Raw genomic sequence first — 22,102 nt, forward strand, 5'->3', positions numbered from 1 at the left:
GCTACAACGGGTCAGGTGCAATCGACATTTCGTTCTGTGTACATTGTTACACAGAATGACAATACAAGGAAATTATTATTATTATTATTATTATTATTATATGTTGGCAACAAGATTGACTTGGTATGATTGGAAATTATTTGAATGCAACACAAACTTTTTATTCTTTTTCCCTGTTTTTTAATTCCTTAAAAAAATCTCATTGTGTTTATTTTTTCCTAGCTATTACTTTTGTCTTTTTGTTCTCTATTTACTTTTTTACTTTCTTTTCTTTTTTGTCTTGTACCACAGACAGACTGAAGAGATCTTTTCTTCCTCATGCCATGAGGCTCTTTAACTCCACCCGGCGGAGTAAAGGCCCACATTAAACCACACCCCCTACCTTGCATATTACCGTATTTTAATTGCAGTGTGTATTTTATGTAGCACTATCTAGATACTCGATAGAACACGCTACAGTGGGTATTAGCACGTCACATTGGGTATTTGTATATTGTATTCCTTTTGCTTTATTATTGTATTGTTCTCAGCGAAGGGATGCTGCTGGAAATGTGAATTTCCCTGCGGGGATGAATAAAGTATCTATCTATCTATTCCCTCCCTTCCTTTAAGTCATTTTTTGCACAATTTTACATAATATTTGGTCGTGTGGGGATGAAAGAAGCAAAAACAACCTGAAGAGCTGTTTGGGACCCAAAAGAGCCGGTTCTCTTTAGTGAGCTGAGCCGAAGAAGCCGGTTCTCGAAAAACTCTACCGACTTTACTCAACTTCGTTCGACTTCGAGATTGACTTCAAAATACCGCGTTTAGAAAACAGCGTCAGGGGAACCTGTGTATTTGTACCTTCATGCACTGCAACTTTGACTTAATTCGCTTCTTAATTAGCAATTTCGAGCCCTGATTTTTGTGCGCTGGCTAGATTTTCTTGTACGCTGAGAATCCGCGATTGCGCGCGCGCACAGCTTAGAGGGAACATTGCATAGAGGCAATATCGATAGTTGCGGGTCCAGACATAGTCTTATCGTGACGTGTGTAGGGTCCTGGATAATGTCAAACAAAATGTGGGGCTTGAGTGTTAGGGGCGAGTTGCTGCCCTCCATCTTGCGATGACATGCTTACAGACTGGGCAGCGGATCAACTGACATGTCAGGACTGATATAGGATGAACGCGCAAAACTATCAGCCTCCCGGCGTGCGCACATTTTTGTTTCTATCTCACTTACATTGCCCTCGACTTCGGCACATACCATGATAAGCTTGTCCCAAAGACATTTTAGATTCCTTAATGAATGCATGAAAAAACATCAACAGCTATCTCACGCAGACCCAAAAAAAAAAACTTCAGTTGCCATGGCAACCCAATAAGTGCATTTTCGAGAATACAAGTTGCCCAGAAGAAAAAAAAATACTCTTGAAGTGAGGATTAAATGCAGAAAAATGTAATGCACAAGTTGTAATAACTCAACTTGCTCGGGCTTGTTTTTTATTATTTTAGTTTTTTCACTCGTTTCCTAGAATATGGCTGTGTGAAGAGGAACGAGAATGAAAGAAGAAAAGGACATGACAAAATATATGACACAATGCATAAATATATGAAAACATAAGTCATATTTTGTCTCTCGGTATATTTATATCTCTATATATATATACAGTGAAGAAATTAAGTATTTGAAAACCCTGCCATTTTGCTATTTTTCCCACTGAGAAATCATGGAAGGGTCCGAAAATGTCATCGTAAGTGCATGTCCTCTGTGAAGGAGATAAACTAAAAAGAAAAATCCAAGTTTTCAATGCATGATTTTTTTAACAATTTATTTATTTGATATAGCTGCAAATAAATATTTGAACGCCTTAGAAAATGAATGTTAATATTTGGTACAGTAGCCTTTGTTTGCTATTACAGTGGTCAAACATTTCCTGTAGTCATTCACCAGGTTTGCACATACTGCAGGAGGGATCTTGGCCCACACCTCCACCCAGATCATCTCTAGATCAGTCAGGGTTCTGGGCTGTCACTGAGAAACACGGAGTTTGTGCTCCCTCCAAAGATTTTCGATTGGGTTCAGATCTGGAGACTGGCTGGGCCATGATAGAACCTTGATATGCTTCTTACGGAGCCACTCCTTGGTTTTCCTGGCTGTGTGCTTCGGATCGTTGACGTATTGGAAGACCCATCCACGACCCATCTTCAATGCTTTGACTGAGGGGAGGAGGTTGTTCCCCAAAATCTCACAATACACAGCCCAAGTCATCCTCTCTTTAATGCAGTGCTCTCGTCCCGCCCCATGTGCAGAAAAAAACACCCCCAAAGCATGATGTTACCACCCCCGCGCTTCACAGTAGGGATCGTGTTCTTCGGATTGTACTCATCATTTTTCTTCCTCAAACAAGCTTAGTGGAGATATGACCAAAACATTTTATTTTGGTCTCATCTGACCACAAAAACTTTCTCACATGACTCCTATCATCCAAATGGTCATATGCAAACTTAAGACGGGCCTTGACATGTGCTGGTTTGAGCAGAGGAACCTTTCGAGCCATGCATGATTTCAAATCATGTCTTAGTGTATTACCTACAGTAACCTTGGAAACGGTGGTCCTAGCTCTTTTAAGGTCATTGACCAACTCCTGTGGGGGTGATTCCTCACCTTTCTTGGAATCATTGAGACCCCACGAGGTGATATCTTGCATGGGGTACCAATCCGATTGAGATTGACAGTCATATTTAGCTTCTTCCATTTTCTACCGATTGCTCCAACAGTGGACCTTTTTTCACCAAGCCGCTTGGCAATTGCTCTGTTGCCCTTTACAGCCTTGTGGAGGTGTACAATTTTGTCTCTGGTGTCTTTGGACAGCTCTTTGGTCTTCACCATCTTACACGTTAAAGTCTTACTGATTGTATGGGGTGGACAGGTGTCTTTATGCAGCTAAGGACCTCAAACAGGTGCATCTGATTCAAGATGCAACATGGAGTGTAGGTGGACTTCTAATGGGTGGACTAACAGGTTTTTCAGGGTCAGAATTCTAGACAATACACATGTGTTCAAATACTTTTTTGCAGCTGTATCACAAATACAATGTTAAAAAAATCATGCATTGGGATTTCTTGATTTTTCTTTTTAGTTTATCTCTCTCACAGTGGACATGGACCTACGATGAAAAATATCAGACCTTTCCATGATTTCTAAGTGGGAGAAATAGCAAAATAGCAGGGTGTTAGAATACTCATTTTCTTCACTGTATATTGGGCAGCACGGTAGCCAAGTGGTAAGCGGCACAGTTCTGAGGTCATGGGTTCAAATCCAGCTACCAGCCTTCCTGTGCGGAGTTTGCATGCTCTACCCGTGGTTGCGTGGGTTTCTTCCAGGGACTCTGGTTTCCTCCCACATTCCAAAAACATGCGTGTCAGGTTAATTGATCAGTCCAAATTTTCTTTAGGGGTGAATGAGAAGTTTCCTGTGTCTGTGCCTGACTGGCAACCAGTTCAGGGTTTTCCCTGCCAACTGCAAGAAGATACCTGGGATGGGCTCCAGCAACCCCGCAACCCTACTGAGGATAAACAGTGCAGATAATGGGTGGATATTATATATTTGTAGTCATTCATTTACAAATTCATTTCTGCATATGACAACGATTGGTCCTCCATAGACACAATCAATTTAAAGGAGCAGAATTTGAAACTCGCTGCTGTCTTCTTCTCTCATTGCAGCCTGTGTCAAGCTCCCTATGTTGTGCGTGCAAGTACGAGCATTTCTTGGATGGGCTCAAATCAATTTATTTTTCATCTTTCGCTGGGTTTGGGTCGGCGTTTGGACTTGACTCAAAACTGAGTACGGTATATTTATTTAACAGACCCGTTTACTGTTTTGCGAGTTTTGCGAGTCTTTCTTTGTAAATATGTGTATAATATGTATTTGCAACTGTATATTTTTGTAATGTATTTATTTTAGAAACTTATTCTGATGTGTTTTCCATGGGCGAATCAAAAAGAAGGGGCGAAAACAACGGGGGCTGACGGGAAGTGCAGTAAAGGTGAGACGTGTTTGTGGACGCAGCGGACAATAGTGGATATATATTTTTCCCACCCTTACCTTTGGAAATAGAGACTTTTTTTCCTTGGATTACTTTCAACGGGACCCGGACTCTGCAGGTCTGCATCAAACCTTAAGTACCGGTATCATTTCCGTTCATTTAGCCGGCTGTGGTTTTTTGGACTTTGTACGTTATATTCAGTTACAATCGCGGGACATAAAGTCGGGTTTGGGTTACTTTTGTGATTGTGTTACATGTTTTAATGTGGGCGCATGGGGCTTATATACAGGTGCTTGTGTAAGTATAAAAGCAGTTTTCTTCTGAAAATGTGGTGGGTGCGGCTTATAATCAGGTGCGCTCTGTAGTCCGGAATTTACGGTACTTCTAATTTAAGAACGCGTCAACTTCCATGTGTATGCAAGTGTAGATCATGCCAAATAGTTGACATCAACCTTTAGTGTCAGTGTGTCGATTTTCTTCGTCTTGTTTGCTTATCTTCTGCTCGTCCGTCTATTTTCCCCACTCGTTTTGGAGCCGGGCAGGGCCATATATGGCCGTCGCTGCACTGCCACTTTGAGGAAGTCGGCTGTCAGGACCAAGAAGGAGTGTTGCACGTCTCCTGTGTTTGGACATGGAATGGGAACTCGGCGAACCGGCGCAGAGAACAGGACCATTCAAAGAAACATGTTTTCCGTCTTAAGGGCTGCAACAATTAGTCGATAGGTGCCGACAGACAATAGATAATGGAAGTAGTCGACGATGAATTTCATTGTTGAGTATCGTCGCCGGTAGGGCTGCACATAATTGCGATTTTTCAGACCAGTATTTGGATGCGATTTTCAATGTTAAAAGAAAGAAAGGTGTATTTTATGTGCTAGTAATGTTATTTTTATTAGGACCCTTGGATGCATGACAAACCAGTACATACAATCTTTTATGAGTGGAGTCGGTAATTAGTGGGGAAAAAAATACTCATAGCATCATCACATAAACATGTTTTATGAGGAATACATGGAGTATGACAATATAACATTTAAAGATTTTGAGGAATAACAACCCATGGGGTCATACAGACGCTCCCCTACTTACGACCATTTGACTTACGATAAACGGTTGATACAAACTTTTTTTTGGGATGCCGAAAAATATCTGGACATTGCCTCAAGTTATATTTTGTATTGTGTGCACCTTTTTCCCAGTACAGGACATAACTGTAATGCTTCATTCCACCGCTACCGGCATGTGGTGGCACTGTGAGAGGTCACCCCGAAGAAGAAATATGGCTTCTACTTCCTAGTTCGTATGTAAACATTCTACACTGTATCTCCAGCGCGCTGAGAACTTTGATATTTTTATTGTTTAATATCTTGTGCATCTATTCAATATGGTTGGTGTAAAGTGGCGAGCCGTTTCTTTAAAAAATGAAGGTGGAATAAGAAAACTTGATGCGGTTGAGAAAACAGAATGCTTTTTTTTCTGCCACTTTTTACCACGGAGGATGAAGTCGCCTAACTGTTGAAGCCCATCTTCCAAAAGTATGTTCAACTTCACTTTATTTATCTTTATAAAGCATATTATTTTATAAAATTAGACTGTTGGGAACCAAAGACATGTCTGTATGATGTCACCAGTCACACTGAGAGATACCCTTAGCAAATGTATATAATACTAATGTTTAGTTTTTCAGATGGTGATCAAGGTTGCAGGTAAGGCTTCATGGTATATTTACAGCCGTCTTCCAGCTACACTCATCTTGAATGCGATTGCAAAAAATATAAAGAAATCAGGCGAGAATCAAAACCTACTTATTTGTATGTTCTCACTTACTAAATGTTAGTGTCATTTGCAGTGATTATTTTAATTAGGGACAAAACTTGAGAGTGACCAAAACCATCCAGATTCCTAAACGGTTCAGAAAACGCATTTTATTTACTTTAGGTACGTCTTGGATTGAGATTTTATGTGAATTTTACAGGATTTTAAAGGGTTAAACTTAAATAAACAGTGCCCTCTTCTGGGAATCTTTGTTAGGAATGCCGATTAGATTGTATTTTTACTTTGGCCAATACTTTAGACATTTTATAATAGTTGTAAATGTTTGACTTCTTGTTCCAGAACTCAAATCAATGATTGTTTCTCAAGTGTGCGCAAACGAATTTCAGGAAGCAATGTCCAACGAAGCAGAAATGTTTTCAGGCGGATTCCTATTCATCTGTCAGCATTGTGTTTTGGAGTAAATATTTTAAAGGGCTGGATTCTATGGATTGGCCTTGATGTAAAGAAGCGGGATTTTCGCGGACGTTTAAAGAAGTTGAAGACAGCCAAGGGACGCAACGGTGAGTTACCTCGACTTTAACGTTTTCTAGTATCTTGTTTCAGACTGATCGTTAAGTTTCTGTGATGAGTATACAGTGGAACCTCGGTTTTCGAACGCCTCTCAGTTCGGACAAATCGGTGTTCGACCAAAAATTTCGAGAAATTCTTGCTTCGCTGTTCGGTCAAAAAATCGGAGTTCGAACGCCGGTACGCTAGGGTGCGATGCTGAGCGGCGTACAGGTGTTTTAGCCCCTAATTATGCCTCCGAAGAAGGTCGGTGCAAGCAGGACAGGTGTAAAAAGACATGTTGTTCGTAAAACTATTGCCTTTAAGAAAGACATAATAGCTAAATATGAAAGAGGTGTACGAACTTCCGATCTTGCTAGTGAATACAGCATGGCTAAATCTACTATCAGTACGATAGTAAAGAATAAGGAGGCTGTGAAATCGAGTGATGCGGCTAAGGAAGTTAGCGCTATAAGCAAGCAACTGCCGCAAGTTTTGGAAGAGGTTGAAAAACTTTTGATGATTTTTCTCTCCCCAACGTCCGCCACAAAGGTAAGAAATCCTATTCATAATCCTTTTTTTTATTTTTACACGTTCATGTTAGCGTAATCTTTCGTACGGAAGATTACGGTAACGCGAACGTACGATTAGCCTGGGTTAGCTTCATGTTTACGTTCATTGTAAACATTCAGGGTGTTGGAACGGATTAAAACGATTTTACATTACTTTTAATGGGAAAAAATGATTTTCGGTGATCGAACAAATCGGTTTTCGAACAGGGTTCTGGAACGGATTATGGTGGAGAACCGAGGTTCCACCGTATTTTAAAATGGTCATCATATCTTTAAGCTTTACAAAGATATGTGGCATGACGTATTTTCGTGACTAGTGACATCGTAAGCAGCCAGCCTGTCGGGACTTTTAGGGATTGTGTTTCCAACCCAAACAGATAAAAGCAGAAAGGCAAGGTAGAAAAAAAAATTATAAGGGCTCTTTAAACTCATTTGGGCATTTTAATCATTCGAGAATATACTCCACTTTAAACTCTTTAAGGACACCTTAAATGACGCACCCCACCTTTAAATACTTTCTTTAGCATCGATAAATAATGCTGAACCGAGTCCAAAGAGCCCATCTGCTTTTTTTGTGCCTACCTGCTTTAATCTTACTTTTAGCAATCTGTCTAGTTGCATATAAATGAGGTAAGAGTGACGTTGTACTTTTTTTTGTTTTTGTTTCTATTTGTTAGCGTAGCCCAGTGTTCTCGTTTGCCCGCGTCCCTGCGTCCTAGACGCATTATTTTTGCTGGGGACGCATAGTCTCAAATCAACGTGCGTCCCCGGGACGCCAATTTTTTGACACGAAATTGTCATTATCATTTTTTAACAAAGATTTACTGCACTCCAAACTTTTCGTGAGGCAGATCCGCCATTGTTGTTTTGGTCTCGTGGTTCGAGTTTTCGTCTGCACGCCCATCTCCAATTCGAGTTGTGTAGTGAAAGTCCGTTTCTCTTTAGAGAACCGGCTTTTTTGGCTCAACTCATTAAAGAGAGCCGGCTCTCGAACGGCTCACATACTTTGATAAATTATATTACGAATCATTATTGTTGTATAAAGAAGTTAAGAAAAAAAGGAAGTATAAAAGGAGAAAATGAAAAAAGACAGGTTTGCGGTGATCCTTTTTAATCAGTATATTACCGACAACAATTTAATGCAGAAAATGAATTCATAATTTGAATAAGAAAATGTATTATTCTACTTAATTATATTTGCATGTATTTTTTCCTTCTACAGTGAACGTCCAAGCGACTTCATTTTTGAACTTTTTTTTATAATAAACCTCATTCATGTCGAGCAACTCAGTGTCTCACAACAAAATGTTCATTAACAGTATATGATATAAGGAAACACACGTACAATATAACACGTTAAACTTCATAAATAAACATGTTTGAAAAAAAAAAAGATATTTCGTAAGGGAAAATACGACAGTTTGTAAGGGCATGGAGCACACTAAATTTTGGGGACCCATAGATCTCTGTTGGGACCCATAGATTTTTGAGCATGCGAGTCCCCGGCACCCATCACTTTTCAGAGGTAAAATGAACACTTGTAGCCTGAAAATGGTGAAAGTAAGAAGAGACCTGCTTCATCTAGGGTCGAAACGCGAACCTATACCCCAGGTAAGATGAAAAAAAGTTATTTGAGCGCATGGAAGAAATGCAAGTACCGTAAATTCCGGACTATAAGCCACTACTTTTTTCCCAAATGTTTAACCCTGCGGCTAATTCAGTGAAGCGGCTAATTTATGGATTTTTTTTTAACGGCCACCAGCAGCGCAGAAATTTTAAAGGTAAGATTAAGACCAGTAATATATGTGCCCAAGAAAGACTGTAAAAGTTTTAGCACATATTTTCTGTAAAGTTAAGGTACGTTCCGATACTGAGGAAGATGCCCTTGATGGTGATAGTTATAAGAAGGAAGTTGAAGACGATCTACCGTGAATTTCACATTAACGGGAAGCTTTTTCTTTACTGGTATGTTTGAAACATTGCGAGCTTGATCCTACTAGCGTGATGGTACCTTTCAAAGGCACGGTTTGGGATGAAAGTTATATTATTATTATTTAAGCTTTGAAAACTCTCTCGGTGTACCGTCTTTCTTCGTAAATATGTGTAACCATGTATAATATATATTTGCAACTGTATATTTTTGTAATGTATTTATTTTAGAGTTTTATTCTGTTATGTGTTTTACGGACGAATCAAAAATAAGGGGCGGAGCAAACGTGGGCTGATGGGAAATGTGGTAAAGCTGAGTTACCGGTAGATCTGTCTGTTGTCGCAGCGGACAATAGTGGATATATATTTTTCCCACCCTTAACTTTGGAAATATACATTTTGTTTCCTTGGATTACTTTCAACGGGACCCCGACTGTACAAGTCTGCATCATACCTTAATAACGGGTATCATTTTCTAATTGTGGTGACAGCTGTGATTCTGGATTTGTGGACTATTTATGAAGATACAATTGTGGAGCTTACAGCATAGCTCGGGTTAAACTCACGACTGTATCGCAATCTTTACTGCGGGCGCCCGCGGCTTATGCATGGGCGCGGCTTGTATAAGTATAAAAGTGTCAAATCACTTAAAAAGTTGTGGATGCGGCTTATAATCAGGTGCGCTCTATGGACTGGAATTTACAGTACTTGCACACACATCATGGAGGAGCATGACAGAGGCTGCAATGATGACACAAGCCAGAAGGGGCGGTAGAGCGTAAAATAGTTCCATGATCTGTCCAGCTCCTCTCAAGTGTACTGCGCTTGTCATATGTCAATAGAAGTTACATGACAATGTTATCCTCCTCTCCTCTTTCAGTTGACTTCTGTGTAAAGTATTTTTTTAAACTACCCTTTTTTTCACTGTACTGCTCATGCTGAGGACATCTTGAAACTTGAAGTGATCCAAAAGTGCATCTCTAAGTAGCAAGTCTCGAGAGTAACCAGGAGGGAGAAAATGCAACACAATATCTGCACAGAGTGTTTTGTCCCTCCATTGACATTTGCGGAAGAAAGAGCGTCTTTGTGAGACCGACCGAGCATATAGCGGGAGGGTGACGACAACGGTGAAAAAAAAAAAAAAGAGGGTCCGCTTGGACTCCTGTCCGAGACCCCTTTTGCAAGACACGGTGCCAGGGAGCCGATGTTCCTGGACACACAGGCTCTGCTATTGTTTCCACAACACGGCACTGTGACAGCAATGCAAAGTACGATGCTCGAAAATGTCCTCCTGAGAGTTCCTTAAAGGTGGAGTTCCTCATTTGAGGTGTCTTTAGAAATACAGTGGAACCTCGGTTTTCGAACGTCTCTCAGTTCGAACAAATCGGAGTCCGACCAAAAATTTCCAGAAATTCTTGCTTCGCTGTTCGGTCAAAAAATCGGAGTTAGAACGCCGGTAATGCGTGAGTGCGTACGCTAGGGTGCAATGCTGAGCGGCGTACGGGTGTAGATAGCTCTTTTCGTGACCGACTGTTATCGCGTTTTGGTTTCGCTTTTTATATAGGTGTACCAAGTGTTTTAGCCCCTAATTATACCTCCGAAGAAAGTCAGTGCAAGCAGCAAAGTTGCTACAGGTGAAAAAAGAAAAGTAGTGCGTACAACTATTGCATTTCAGAAAGAAATAATAGCAAAATATGAAGGAGGTGTGCGAGCGCCTTCTGCTGACCACCACAAAGGTAAGAAGTCCTATTCATAATTATTTTCTTTATCCTTTTATTTTTACACGTTTATGTTAGCGTCATCTTTCGTACGGAAGATTACGATAACGCAAACGTACGATTAGCCTGGGTTAGCTTTATGTTTACGTTAAAAATTTGAGGTAAACATTCAGGGTGTTGGAACGGATGCCAACATTCGGGGTGTTGGAACGGAGCCCCCTTTCCAATGAACCGCTCACCACTTGTTGTGGAGACCCGGGTGCTAAATGACTTGTAAACGACCCGATTTTTTTTTATTTTTACACGTTCTTGTTAGCGTAATCTTTCGTACGGAAGATTACGATAACACGAACGTACGATTAGCCTGGGTTAGCTTTATGTTTACGTAAAACATTCAAGGTAAACATTCAGGGTGTTGGAACGGATTAAAGCGATTTACATTATTTTTATTTGGAAAAACGATTTCGGTGATCGAACAAATCGGTTTTCGAACAGGCTTCTGGAACGGATTATGGTCGAGAACCGAGGTTCCACTGTAGTAGAAATTATTAACTCTGTCAATGCATGGAGTTTCCCTCAAACGTCTCGAGATGTAAGTTTATTTGACTCATTTTTGGGGGCCTACAGAGAATGTTGTTCTGTAGCTATAAAGGCATAGGACATATCGGAAGAAAGCTTCGATCCTCATCTTTCATTGGAAAAAAATTGGGCTTCTAGCTTTCACCATTGTTTCTTAAACAACAGTTGAACATTGTCAAGTTTCTGAAAACGTCTGAGAAAAATAGCTTTTTGTGTAAGAATGGATTTCAAGCAGTACAGTCACTTTGGTGATACCTCCAATATCTAAACCAGGGGTGCAGGGTTGGGTAGGGTTACTTTAACTTGATTACTTTCAATTACTTTTGGATTACTCCAAAACCATATATGCTAATAAAGGACAAAAGAAACTAAATATGAATAAAATAATGACTCATAACACGTGGTAAGCTTTCTCTCCTGCCTTTGATCTCTTTGATCTCCGGCAAAACTAACATCAAATGCGACAGAAACAAAATGAAAATAAATCCAAACGGCTTGCCAACATCATTTTTGCCGTTCCATGTGTTCCGTTACTCCCCAAGCCTGTACAAAATTTAGTCATTTTATTCATATTTAGTTTCTTTTGTCTTTTATTAGCATATTTGCTATTGGAGTAATCCAAAAGTAATTGAAAGTAATCCAGTTAAAGTAACCCTAACCAACCCTGCAGGGGTGTCAAACTCATTTTAACTCGAGGGACGCATGGCAGAACAAAAATTCTCTCGGGGGCCAGACTAGAAGCTTACAGAAAAAGAAATAATAGAAAGAGAGGGAGAGAAAAAGAAAGAGGGCCAGACAAAGAGGGGGGGTAGAAAGAGAAATAGTGAGAGAGAGAGAGAGAGAGAGAGAGAGAGAGAGAGAGAGAGAGAGAGAGAGAGAGAGAGAGAGAGAGAGAGAGAGAGAGAGAGAGAGAGAGAGAGAGAGAGAGAGAGAGAGAGAGAGAGAGAGAGAGAGAGAGAGAGAGAGAGAGAGAGAGAGAGAGAGAGAGAGAGAGAGAGAGAGAGAGAGAGAGAGAGAAAAAAAAATTCAAAGAGAAAGAGAGAAGGAGTTTTTTGAGGCTTGATACTTCCTCATAAGCTGAGCCAAACACTTTATAGTAGTATTTTTAAAGTCAAACCAAAATATATATATACTTCTTTATTTTGGCGCTCCGGGAGAATGTTTCTGAAACTGTATTTATATGTTTTGGCACCGGATGAACTCATGTAAACAAGAATTTTAAGTGTGAGGGCTGTTCCTCTGAAACTTTCTGATTCGTACACAGGCCCACTCGGCGGCCCTTTTGAACTTCCGGTTCAGAGTGATGCTAAAGAACAAACTGGAAACCCTCGTCAGTGCTCACTGCACCCAATATATTACTAATCTAGACAGCTGCGTGTGCTGACATTTAACGTAGTAGGACAGCTCTTCTAAGTGTATCCATGCGAACATTGTCTTTGAAACGAAACACCAAAATCTATTTTGGTCTGCAGACGGCAACAGGATACGCAATGAATCAAGGTCTCTGTAGCGGCTGATTTTGAAGTAATCATATCATGTAGCGCTTTAACCAACGATCCATTTCTTGAGCGATGAACCGGTCGATTATTTTCTCGATTGATCGATGAATCGGATTTCATAAAGACATTTTTAACTTCCTCCCCTTTTATTCAAATATCGAAGTTTTGGATAGATAAAAACTGTGTACCAACAGAATATTCTGTAATATAAAACAATAAAAAGTCAATTAACTCGACAGTAAACAAAAATAAATAGAAATGTATATTATACACCGGCAAAGTTTATATTATATTTGGACTCGTCAAAACAAAAAAGAGATACATTTCATTATATATGTTGCCATTTTTTCATCCACAAAAATATAGACCCAAAATGTAAACAAACCCAATTTTCTAAATGAGTCAACCCGTTTGTTTTTTGGGTTAAATCTTGCAATATGGTAAACATTTCCACTATAAAAATAATATACCGTAAATTTCGGACTATAGAGCACACCTGATTACAAGCCGCACCCACTACATTTCGGGAGGAAAACCGATTTAGTACATACACAAGCCGCACCTGTATATTAGCCGCATGCGCCCGCATTGAAAAAAGGCGATACAATCACGAAATAAAACCTTACCCGATACAGTCTAAAAAGCACAGCCGGCCTAATGAACCAAAAATGATACCGGTACTTAAAATTTAATGCAGACCTGCAGAGTCCAGGTGCCTGTTGAAAGTAATCCAAGGAAAAAAGTGTAAATTTCCAAAGGTAAGGGTGGGAAAAATGTATATCCACTATTGTCGGCCGCGTCCACAAACACGTCTCACCTTTACTCCACTTCCCGTCAGCCCGCGTTTGCCCCGCCCCTGCTTTCTCATTTGCTCGTACAAAACATATCAGAATAAGTTTCTAAAATAAATACATTACAAAAATATACAGTTGCAAATACATATTATACATGGTTACACATATTTACAAAGAAAGACGGTACACCGAGAGAGTTTTCAAAGCTTTAATAATAATATTATAACTTTCATCCCAAACCGTGCCTGTGAAGGGTAGCAAAACGCTACTAGCTACACGCTTGCAACACAGAAAATAGCTCCGTTAAAAAAAACATACCGTGCTTGAAATAAGCACGGCACCCGTCTCAACTTCCTCCTTATAACTGACGTCTTACTTCAATATGGAAAAGAGACTATATCATGTTGACGCGGTCCCACGCTCCCTTATTTTAAAATCAAGCTAGCATCACTCTCGCAATGTAAGTCCTATATCGGACTGCTCGGCTGCGTTTAGCTTGAAAGTTGCGTCATGTGCCTATTTTATTCAATTTACATAATGAGGATGTGTCTACGCTAATTTAATTTGTGCACAAGCTAAGAAGTTGCAATTTAAATCTTACCCTTTGTACTCGAGCGCCACTGGCGGCCGTTAGAAAAATTACACAAATTGGCCGCATCACTAAATAAGCCGCAGGGTTGAAAGTTTGGGAAAAAAGTAGCGGCTTATAGTCCGGAATTTACGGTATGTGCATATCTTAGATGCGCTTCAATAAACTCTTCCTTTTCAATCATTCCTCGGGTTTGGTTTGGCCGGTGGTCAGCAAACTGCGGCTCGAGAGACACATGTGGCTCTTTACATTGCTCTTGTGGCTCCATGGAGCTTTTTTGAAAATGTTGAAAGGAAAAAGATGGGGGATTACGTTTACATTTTGTGGTTTTCTGTAGGAAAAATATAACAAAGATTCGATTTTCTGAAACTTTAAAAACGTGTATTAAATTACGCCCTTTTAAGTAATAATCCTTTCATCATCTTAGATGGGCAGCACGGCGGAGCAGTGGTTAGCGCTTGTGCGGCACAGTTCATGTCATGGGAACCTGTCGTGGGTTCAAATCCAGCTCCAGACTTTCTGTGCGGAGTTTGTATGTTCTCCCCGTGCTTGCGTGGGTTTCCTCCGGGCACTCCGGTTTCCTCCCACATTCCCAAAACATGCATTTCAGGTGAATTGGCCGGTCCAAATTGTCCCTAGGTGTGAATGAGCGAATGAGTTGTCTGTCCCCGTGTGCCCTGCGATTGGCTGGCAACCATTTCAGGATGTCCCCTGCCCACTCGAAGATGGCTGGGATGGGCTCCAGCCCCCCCGCGACCCTAATGAGGATAAGCAGTACGGCTAATGAGATGAGATCATCTTAGATTAAAAATAGCTTTATTTAAGGCTTTGTTCGTGTTAACATTTTAGGTTGCTAATCCCTGAAGGTTTGGACTCTACTTGAGGCATGACATTTCTTACTCTCACCATTTTCATGCAACACTGATATAAAAATAAACCCTGCGGGGGCGAGTGTGACGTCACTCTCCAGCACCCCTATTCCTAAACCCTAATGAGTTCAGCCCCTAACCGCTCTGCTCAAAGTAAGACAAAGGCAAATCGGCGCAGTGGAAAAGAAAGCATAAACGGCTCTTTGAACTCAGTTGGTCGTCGTTAACACATACTTAATAGAGAAAATCTTTCACTTTCACCTTTTTAAGGACACCTCAAACGACGCACACTTGAGCTAAATCGCAGTCCCATCACAGGCGGTCGAGCGTTTGAAAATAACAGAAACCTGCTGGTGCAGTTCTAATCTCTTTACTGGAAAAAACTGAGGAACACATGCTGTATCAGTCAAGAACTATGACAGCAAACACGTGCTTCGTTTGCTTGACTCATTAAGCAGCCAGGGCTTCATCATTAGAAGCAACATAGATTCAAAGGCCACGGATCTAAACCTGTGAGGTCCCCGGTTCCAGATCGGGTGGAAACATTTATTGGCCCGAGAGGGATGGGCGCCACCTGCCTGTACTTACCCAAGACACACCACAGTGAATGAAGCCCCTATGGGCCTAGTGGTTAGGGGTTACACCCACCTACTACAAATCTAGTAGTGTTTCTGTAGTGCAGGGGGTTGGACATTTGCCTAACACGCGAAAGGTCCCCGGTTCGAGATCGGGTGGAAACATTTACTGGCCTGAGAGGGATGGGCGCCACCTGCCTGTACTTACCCTAGACACACCACAGTGAATGGAGCCCCTATGGCCCTAGTGGTTAGGGGTTACACCCACCTACTACAAATCTAGTAGTGTTTCTGTAGTGCAGGGGGTTGGACATTTGCCTAACACGCGAAAGGTCCCCGGTTCGAGATCGGGTGGAAACATTTATTGGCCTGAGAGGGATGGGCGCCACCTGCCTGTACTTGCCCAAGCCACACCACAGGAAATGGAGCCCCCTATGGCCTTAGTGGTTAGGGGTTACACCCACCTACTACAAATCTAGTAGTGTTTCTGTAGTGCAGGGGGTTGGACATTTGCCTAACACGCGAAAGGTCCCCGGTTCGAGATCGGGTGGAAACATTTACTGGCCTGAGAGGGATAGGCGCCACCTGCCTGTACTTACCCAAGACACACCACAGTGAATGGAGCCCCTATGGCCCTAGTGGTTAGGGGTTACACCCACCTACTACAAGTCTAGTAGTGTTTCTGTAGTGCAGGGGGTTGGACATTTGCCTAACACGCGAAAGGTCCCCGGTTCGAGATCGGGTGGAAACATTTATTGGCCTGAGAGGGCTGGGCGCCACCTGCCTGTACTTGCCCAAGCCACACCACAGGAAATGGAGCCCCCTTTGGCCTCAGTGGTTAGGGGTTACACCCACCTACTACAAATCTAGCAGTGTTTCTGTAGTGCAGTGGTTTGAACATTCGCCTAACACACGTAAGGTCTCCTGTTTGAGATCGGGTGGAAACATTTATTGGCCTGAGAGGGATGGGTGCCACCTGCCTGTACTTGCCCAAAACACACCACAGGAAATGGAGCCCCTATGGCCCTTGTGGTTACACCCACCTACTACAAATCTATTAGTATTTCTGTGGTGCAGTGGTTTGAACATTCGCCTAACACGCGAAAGGTCCCCGGTTCGAGATCGGGTGGAAACATTTCTTGGCCTGAGAGGGATGGGCGCCACCAGGCTGTGCTTGCCCAAGACACACCACAGGAAATGGATCCCCTATGACCCTAGTAGTTCAGGGATCCAACCAACCAATTTCACACAAACAATTTGTTTAGTCCTGGAGCATTATTGTGGTGGGAATAAATAAACATTTAGTGGATGTTCATCTAGTTTCCCGGGTAAGTGGAGATTTACCATATTCTTAGCTGCTAATTCTGTGAGAATCACATCAATAATGCAGTCCATTATGTAACAAACCCAATCAATTTGGATGTTGTTTGGGGAGTGCTGCATTTGTGCACATTGAGTCCAAACTGTTTAATATTTACTGCAAGGTACTAACAGATTTTACTAAAGAGTGAAAAGCAGCCAGGTCTCTCCAGTTTCTCATATAGATTGACGGAATTAGCAGAATACCACCCACAGTCAAGCTTAATAGTTTAACATATGCGTATTAAATCTTGTCCCTGGGGATCAGCAGTGGTTAAAGGCTTGTGTTTTTAAAGGTGGGGTGCGTTTTTTGAAAGGTCAATATTCTCTCTTTCAAGTAAGTGTGTGTTAACAATGCCCAACTGAGTTCAAAGAGCCATTATGATTTATTTTCCACTGCGCCTGACTGCTTTCATCTTACATTTAGCAGAGCTATACGGACGGGGTGGGGTGCTAGAGAGTGGAGTCAAGCTCGTCCCCGCAGTTTTTACTATCTAAATACCCATTTGTCTGAAGTGTGAAAATGGTGAAAGTCAGAAAAGGCCTTCCTCAAGTAGAGTCCTAACCCCAGCCCGAACCCCAAGAGTGATGAAAAATAAAGATTTTATTCGAGCACTTCTATTATATGCACATACTTGCCCAAGACACACCACAGGAAACGGTTCAAAGAACCAACCAACCAACCAACTTGCCAAGTATCAAGCATGAGTTAACTGAGGCTACAATCATAACAATGTTCCAGATTCTGTAAAGCTCCTTTAATAAGAGGGCTCAATCTATAAAAACACTAGTCCGTCGACAGACATTCTGAGCCTTGCACGGCTGCTATCGGTGTGTGTGTGTGTTAATGGGTACGTGTAAAGCACATTGTAAAGCACTTTGGGAAGTCTTCATTGACTTTAAAAGCGCTATACAAACGCAGAGCATTTACCATTCCAGAAAGTGTAGGGTTAAAAAATGCAAATGAACCCCCTTGAAGTCACTCTCAGGGATCACTTTTCACCTTTGTTTAGCATAACTTATTAATATCATGCAGTTTATCTTTTTTCCTTTCTTCTCTGGAACCCCATCTTCCATCATTTGAGTCCTTTTAAGATCAAACATTTTCAGGTATCGCATTTCGTGAACACGTTGGCATGTAAACAAACACAGGGCGCACGTGTGAAACCTCTCCCTTTGAAGCACCACGTTCCATTGAAAAACAATGAGTTTTTCATTTGAATGAACAGAGAATCGAACAGTTAACGCAGGACACAAAGCGTTTGTAATCAAACAGAACTGGAAGATGATTCTGACACTTTCGGCGGACGTTTTCGAAGTTATACTCGCTATTTCAGAGGGTTAACGTGAACTTTTAGCGAGCGAGGTGACACCGGAGCTGTCGCCCCACCGCGGTATCTCGTTGGGGATACATGCATAACACCAGGGTTCGGAAGGGTTACTTTAACTGGATTACTTTCAATTACTTTTGGATTACTCCAATACCAAATATGCTAATAAAAGACAAAATAAACTAAATATGAATACAATTATGACTCACAACACGTGGTAAGCTTTCTCTCCTGGCTTTGATCTCTTTGATCTCCGGCAAAACTCACATAAAATGCGACAAGAAACAAAATGAAAATAAATCCAAACAGCTTGCCAACATCATTTTTGCCGTTCCGTGTATTCCGTTACTCCGCAAGCCTGCACAAAATTTAGTCATTTTATTCATATTTTGTTTCTTCAGTCTTTTATTAGCATATTTGGTATTGGAGTAATCCAAAAGTAATTGAAAGTAATCCAGTTAAAGTAACCCTACATAACACCCATAGATCTCTGTTGGGACCCATAGATTTTTGGGCATGAGAGTCCCCGGGACCCATCACTTTTCAGGGGTAAAATGAACACTGTCTGAATGCCATTAAGCATCAAACAGGCGACCCCAACGGATCAAAACAAACTCGCAAAACAATCGGCATTGTAAACAATCCACACTCACCCTCTAAAAGCCTCGAAATCAACGAGTCCACGTCCAACTCCCCCTCCGCCATTTCTGTTGCGAAGATCCTGCTCGCGCCGCAGAGTGAAGGAGGCTCGAAAAGTCCCGCCTCGCTGCTCTTGAACGCACCACCGATTTACCCAGCGAAGCCTTTGATGACATGCTACGCGCTGCCTTTAAAGTCCCTTGAAAACGCCAAAACACTCGCAAGACGTGGTTGATTATGATTCCAACGTTCACAAGTCAATTGAGCAGCGACTAGCTTGGATACAACGTATTTGTCACGCATATACGAGATGGATATAAGAAAGTGTCTTATGTCCTACGTTTGAAAAGTGTCCTTGAATGTACCATCTCCTGCCTTGGCAACTACAAATGTTGAACCAGTTAGGATACGTCATTTTGGTTGCCATATTGGATGTGTAAAAGGCCAGTTTGGCGGTTTTTTCTAACAAAATATCAAGTAGTTAGCACAACATGGGCGTAATATGAAGACTGTTGCACAGTTTGTTCTTTGGCGAAAAATCAAAATGTGTTTTAATATATCTTACCAGTTGCATTATCAACATTATAGACAGAGATATATACTGTATATAAATGACAATTAAGGCAATATATACTGTATATTAAAGACAAATTGGAATTCCTTTACTTTAACAATGACAATAAATGGAATTCTAATTTCATTTATAAAATATTAGGCATCTATCAATAGGTAAAGACAATGAAAACAAGGAAACATGTTGAACACATTCACACATGCAGGTGAAATGTTTCACCATTATCTATGCATGCATCTCAATATTCGAACGAACATGCTTCACTTAAGTGAATGAGCACTTTTGACAAGCATATATGAACGCAAACCGTCCAACAGTGTGTGTGAAAGCATTTTACCAGTAAGCCGTGTGTAAGTTTCGAGGTTTTTACGACTATTTCAGTAGTGTAAGTGATCAAATTTGACCAGTGTATGCAAAAGCATTCGACCGGTACATGTGTAAGCTTATGACATTGGTTTGTGAGACCATTTCAGTAGTGTACCTGAGCGTGTTTGGCAGATGACAAGCATATAAAAACGCAAACCTTTGACTAGTGTGGCTGAAAGCATTTGAACGGTACGTGTGTAGGCTTTTGACATTGGTTTATGAGACCATTTCAGTAGTGTAACTGAGCGTGTTTTACAGATGACAAGTATAAAAATGCACTCGTTTGACTAGTGTGGCTGAAAGCATTTGACCACTGCATAAGTAAGCTTTTGACATAGGTTTATGAGACCATTTCAGTAGTTTTACTAAGCGTGTTTGGCAGATGACAAGCGTATATAAACGCAAACCTTTGACTAGTGTGGCTGAAAGCATTTGACCACTGCATAAGTAAGCTTTTGACATAGGTTTATGAGACCATTTCAGTAGTTTAACTGAGCGTGTTTGACAGATTACAAGCGTATAAAAACGCAAACCCTTGACTAGTGTGGCTGAAAGCATTTGACCACTGCATAAGTAAGCTTTTGACATAGGTTTATGAGACCATTTCAGTAGTTTTACTAAGCGTGTTTGGCAGATGACAAGCGTATAAATACGCAAACCTTTGACTAGTGTGGCTGAAAGCATTTGACCACTGCATAAGTAAGCTTTTGACATAAGTTTATGAGACCATTTCAGTAGTTTTACTAAGCGTGTTTGGAAGATTACAAGCGTATAAAAACGCAAACCTTTGACTAGTGTGGCTGAAAGCATTTGACCACTGCATAAGTAAGCTTTTGACATAAGTTTATGAGACCATTTCAGTAGTTTTACTAAGCGTGTTTGGCAGATTACAAGCGTATAAAAACGCAAACCTTTGACTAGTGTGGCTGAAAGCATTTGACCACTGCATAAGTAAGCTTTTGACATAGGTTTATGAGACCATTTCAGTAGTTTAACTGAGCGTGTTTGACAGATGACAAGCGTATAAAAACACGAACCTTTGACTAGTGAGGCTGAAAGTATTTGACCACTGCATGAGTAAGCTTTTGACATTGGTTTATGAGACCATTTCAGTAGTGTACCTGAGCGTGTTTGGCAGATTACAAGCGTATAAAAACGCAAACCTTTGACTAGTGTGGCTGAAAGCATTTGACCACTGCATAAGTAAGCTTTTGACATAGGTTTATGAGACCATTTCAGTAGTTTAACTGAGCGTGTTTCACAGATTACGAGCGTATAAAAACGCAAACCTTTGTCTAGTGAGGCTGAAAGTATTTGACCACTGCATGAGTAAGCTTTTGACATTGGTTTATGAGACCATTTCAGCAGTGTAACTGAGTGTGTTTTACAGATGACAAGTATAAAAATGCACTCATTTGACTAGTGTGGCTGAAAGCATTTGACCGGTATGTGTGTAGGCTTTTGACATAGGTTTATGAGTCCATTTCAGTAGTTTAACTGAGCGTTTCTGACAGATGACAAGCATATAAAAACGCAAACCTTTGACAAGTGTGGCTGATAGCATTTAAACAGTGTAAGCTTTTGACACGTGTTTCTTTTTACTCTTATGTATGACCTCGATGGCACCCCTTACAGCAGGGGTTGTCCAAACTTTTCAGAAAACGGGCCAGATTTGGTCAACTCTTTGATAAATACCTCCTCCGTGAAAGATTTCCAGGGCAACTTCAGGACTCTTGCAGGATCTTGTTAAAAAAAAGCTTAGTCACTTCACCTTTTCACAGCTTTCTTTTCTAGTTAGCTTTTTGTAGTCAGCATGTTTCGCCTGGCAGTGCCACTTGATATTACATACTTTAAAAACCGCCAGTCTTTTAGAAAATGAGGCAGACGCAGTGTTTTCGGATTTCGGGGAAATAAATACTCCAATTTCCACTTGTCCTAGAGGCAGTGGCCCTCACAGTCAACTTTCCTTTTTTAAATTTACAATGACCATGTCAGAAATGGGGCAGGCTAAAATTCTACTGCCATCATCATGTAAAATGATACAAAAATGTACAGATTTATTTTAAACTGCAGTCATATACTATTACATAGTTATTAGAGTTACATATATTTAATTTTATGAAAGTAAAATTCGGTCATGGCCGTAACCAGGGTTGGGTAGGGTTACTTTAACTTGATTACTTTCAATTATTTTTGGATTACTCCAATACAAAATATGCTAATAAAAGACAAAAGAAACTAAATATGAATAAAATGACTACATTTTGTGCAGGCTTGGGGAGTATCTGAATACATGGAACGGTAAAAATGATGTTGGCAAGCTGTTTGGATTTATTTTCATTTTGTTTCTGTCGC

At 40.9% G+C, this 22,102-nt stretch overlaps 1 protein-coding gene across 1 annotated transcript in view; it reads right to left on the minus strand.

Moving 5' to 3' along the window:
- The window catches only part of LOC148356483 (serine/threonine-protein phosphatase PP1-beta catalytic subunit-like), a 31,293-nt gene extending 12,230 nt beyond the window's left edge, over positions 1–19,063 (minus strand). Inside the window, exon 1 of the mRNA XM_088347271.1 lies at positions 18,822–19,063. Coding sequence (XP_088203397.1) covers positions 18,822–18,873 — 52 coding nt within the window. The 5' untranslated portion in view covers positions 18,874–19,063. The remainder of the gene's footprint in view (positions 1–18,821) is intronic.
- Between the last annotated feature and the right edge of the window lie 3,039 nt (positions 19,064–22,102).

The sequence above is a fragment of the Urocampus carinirostris genome, chromosome 11 (genome assembly GCF_059441175.1).
Source record: "Urocampus carinirostris isolate Australia breed hairy pipefish chromosome 11, RoL_Ucar_1.0, whole genome shotgun sequence".
Taxonomy (NCBI): domain Eukaryota; kingdom Metazoa; phylum Chordata; class Actinopteri; order Syngnathiformes; family Syngnathidae; genus Urocampus; species Urocampus carinirostris.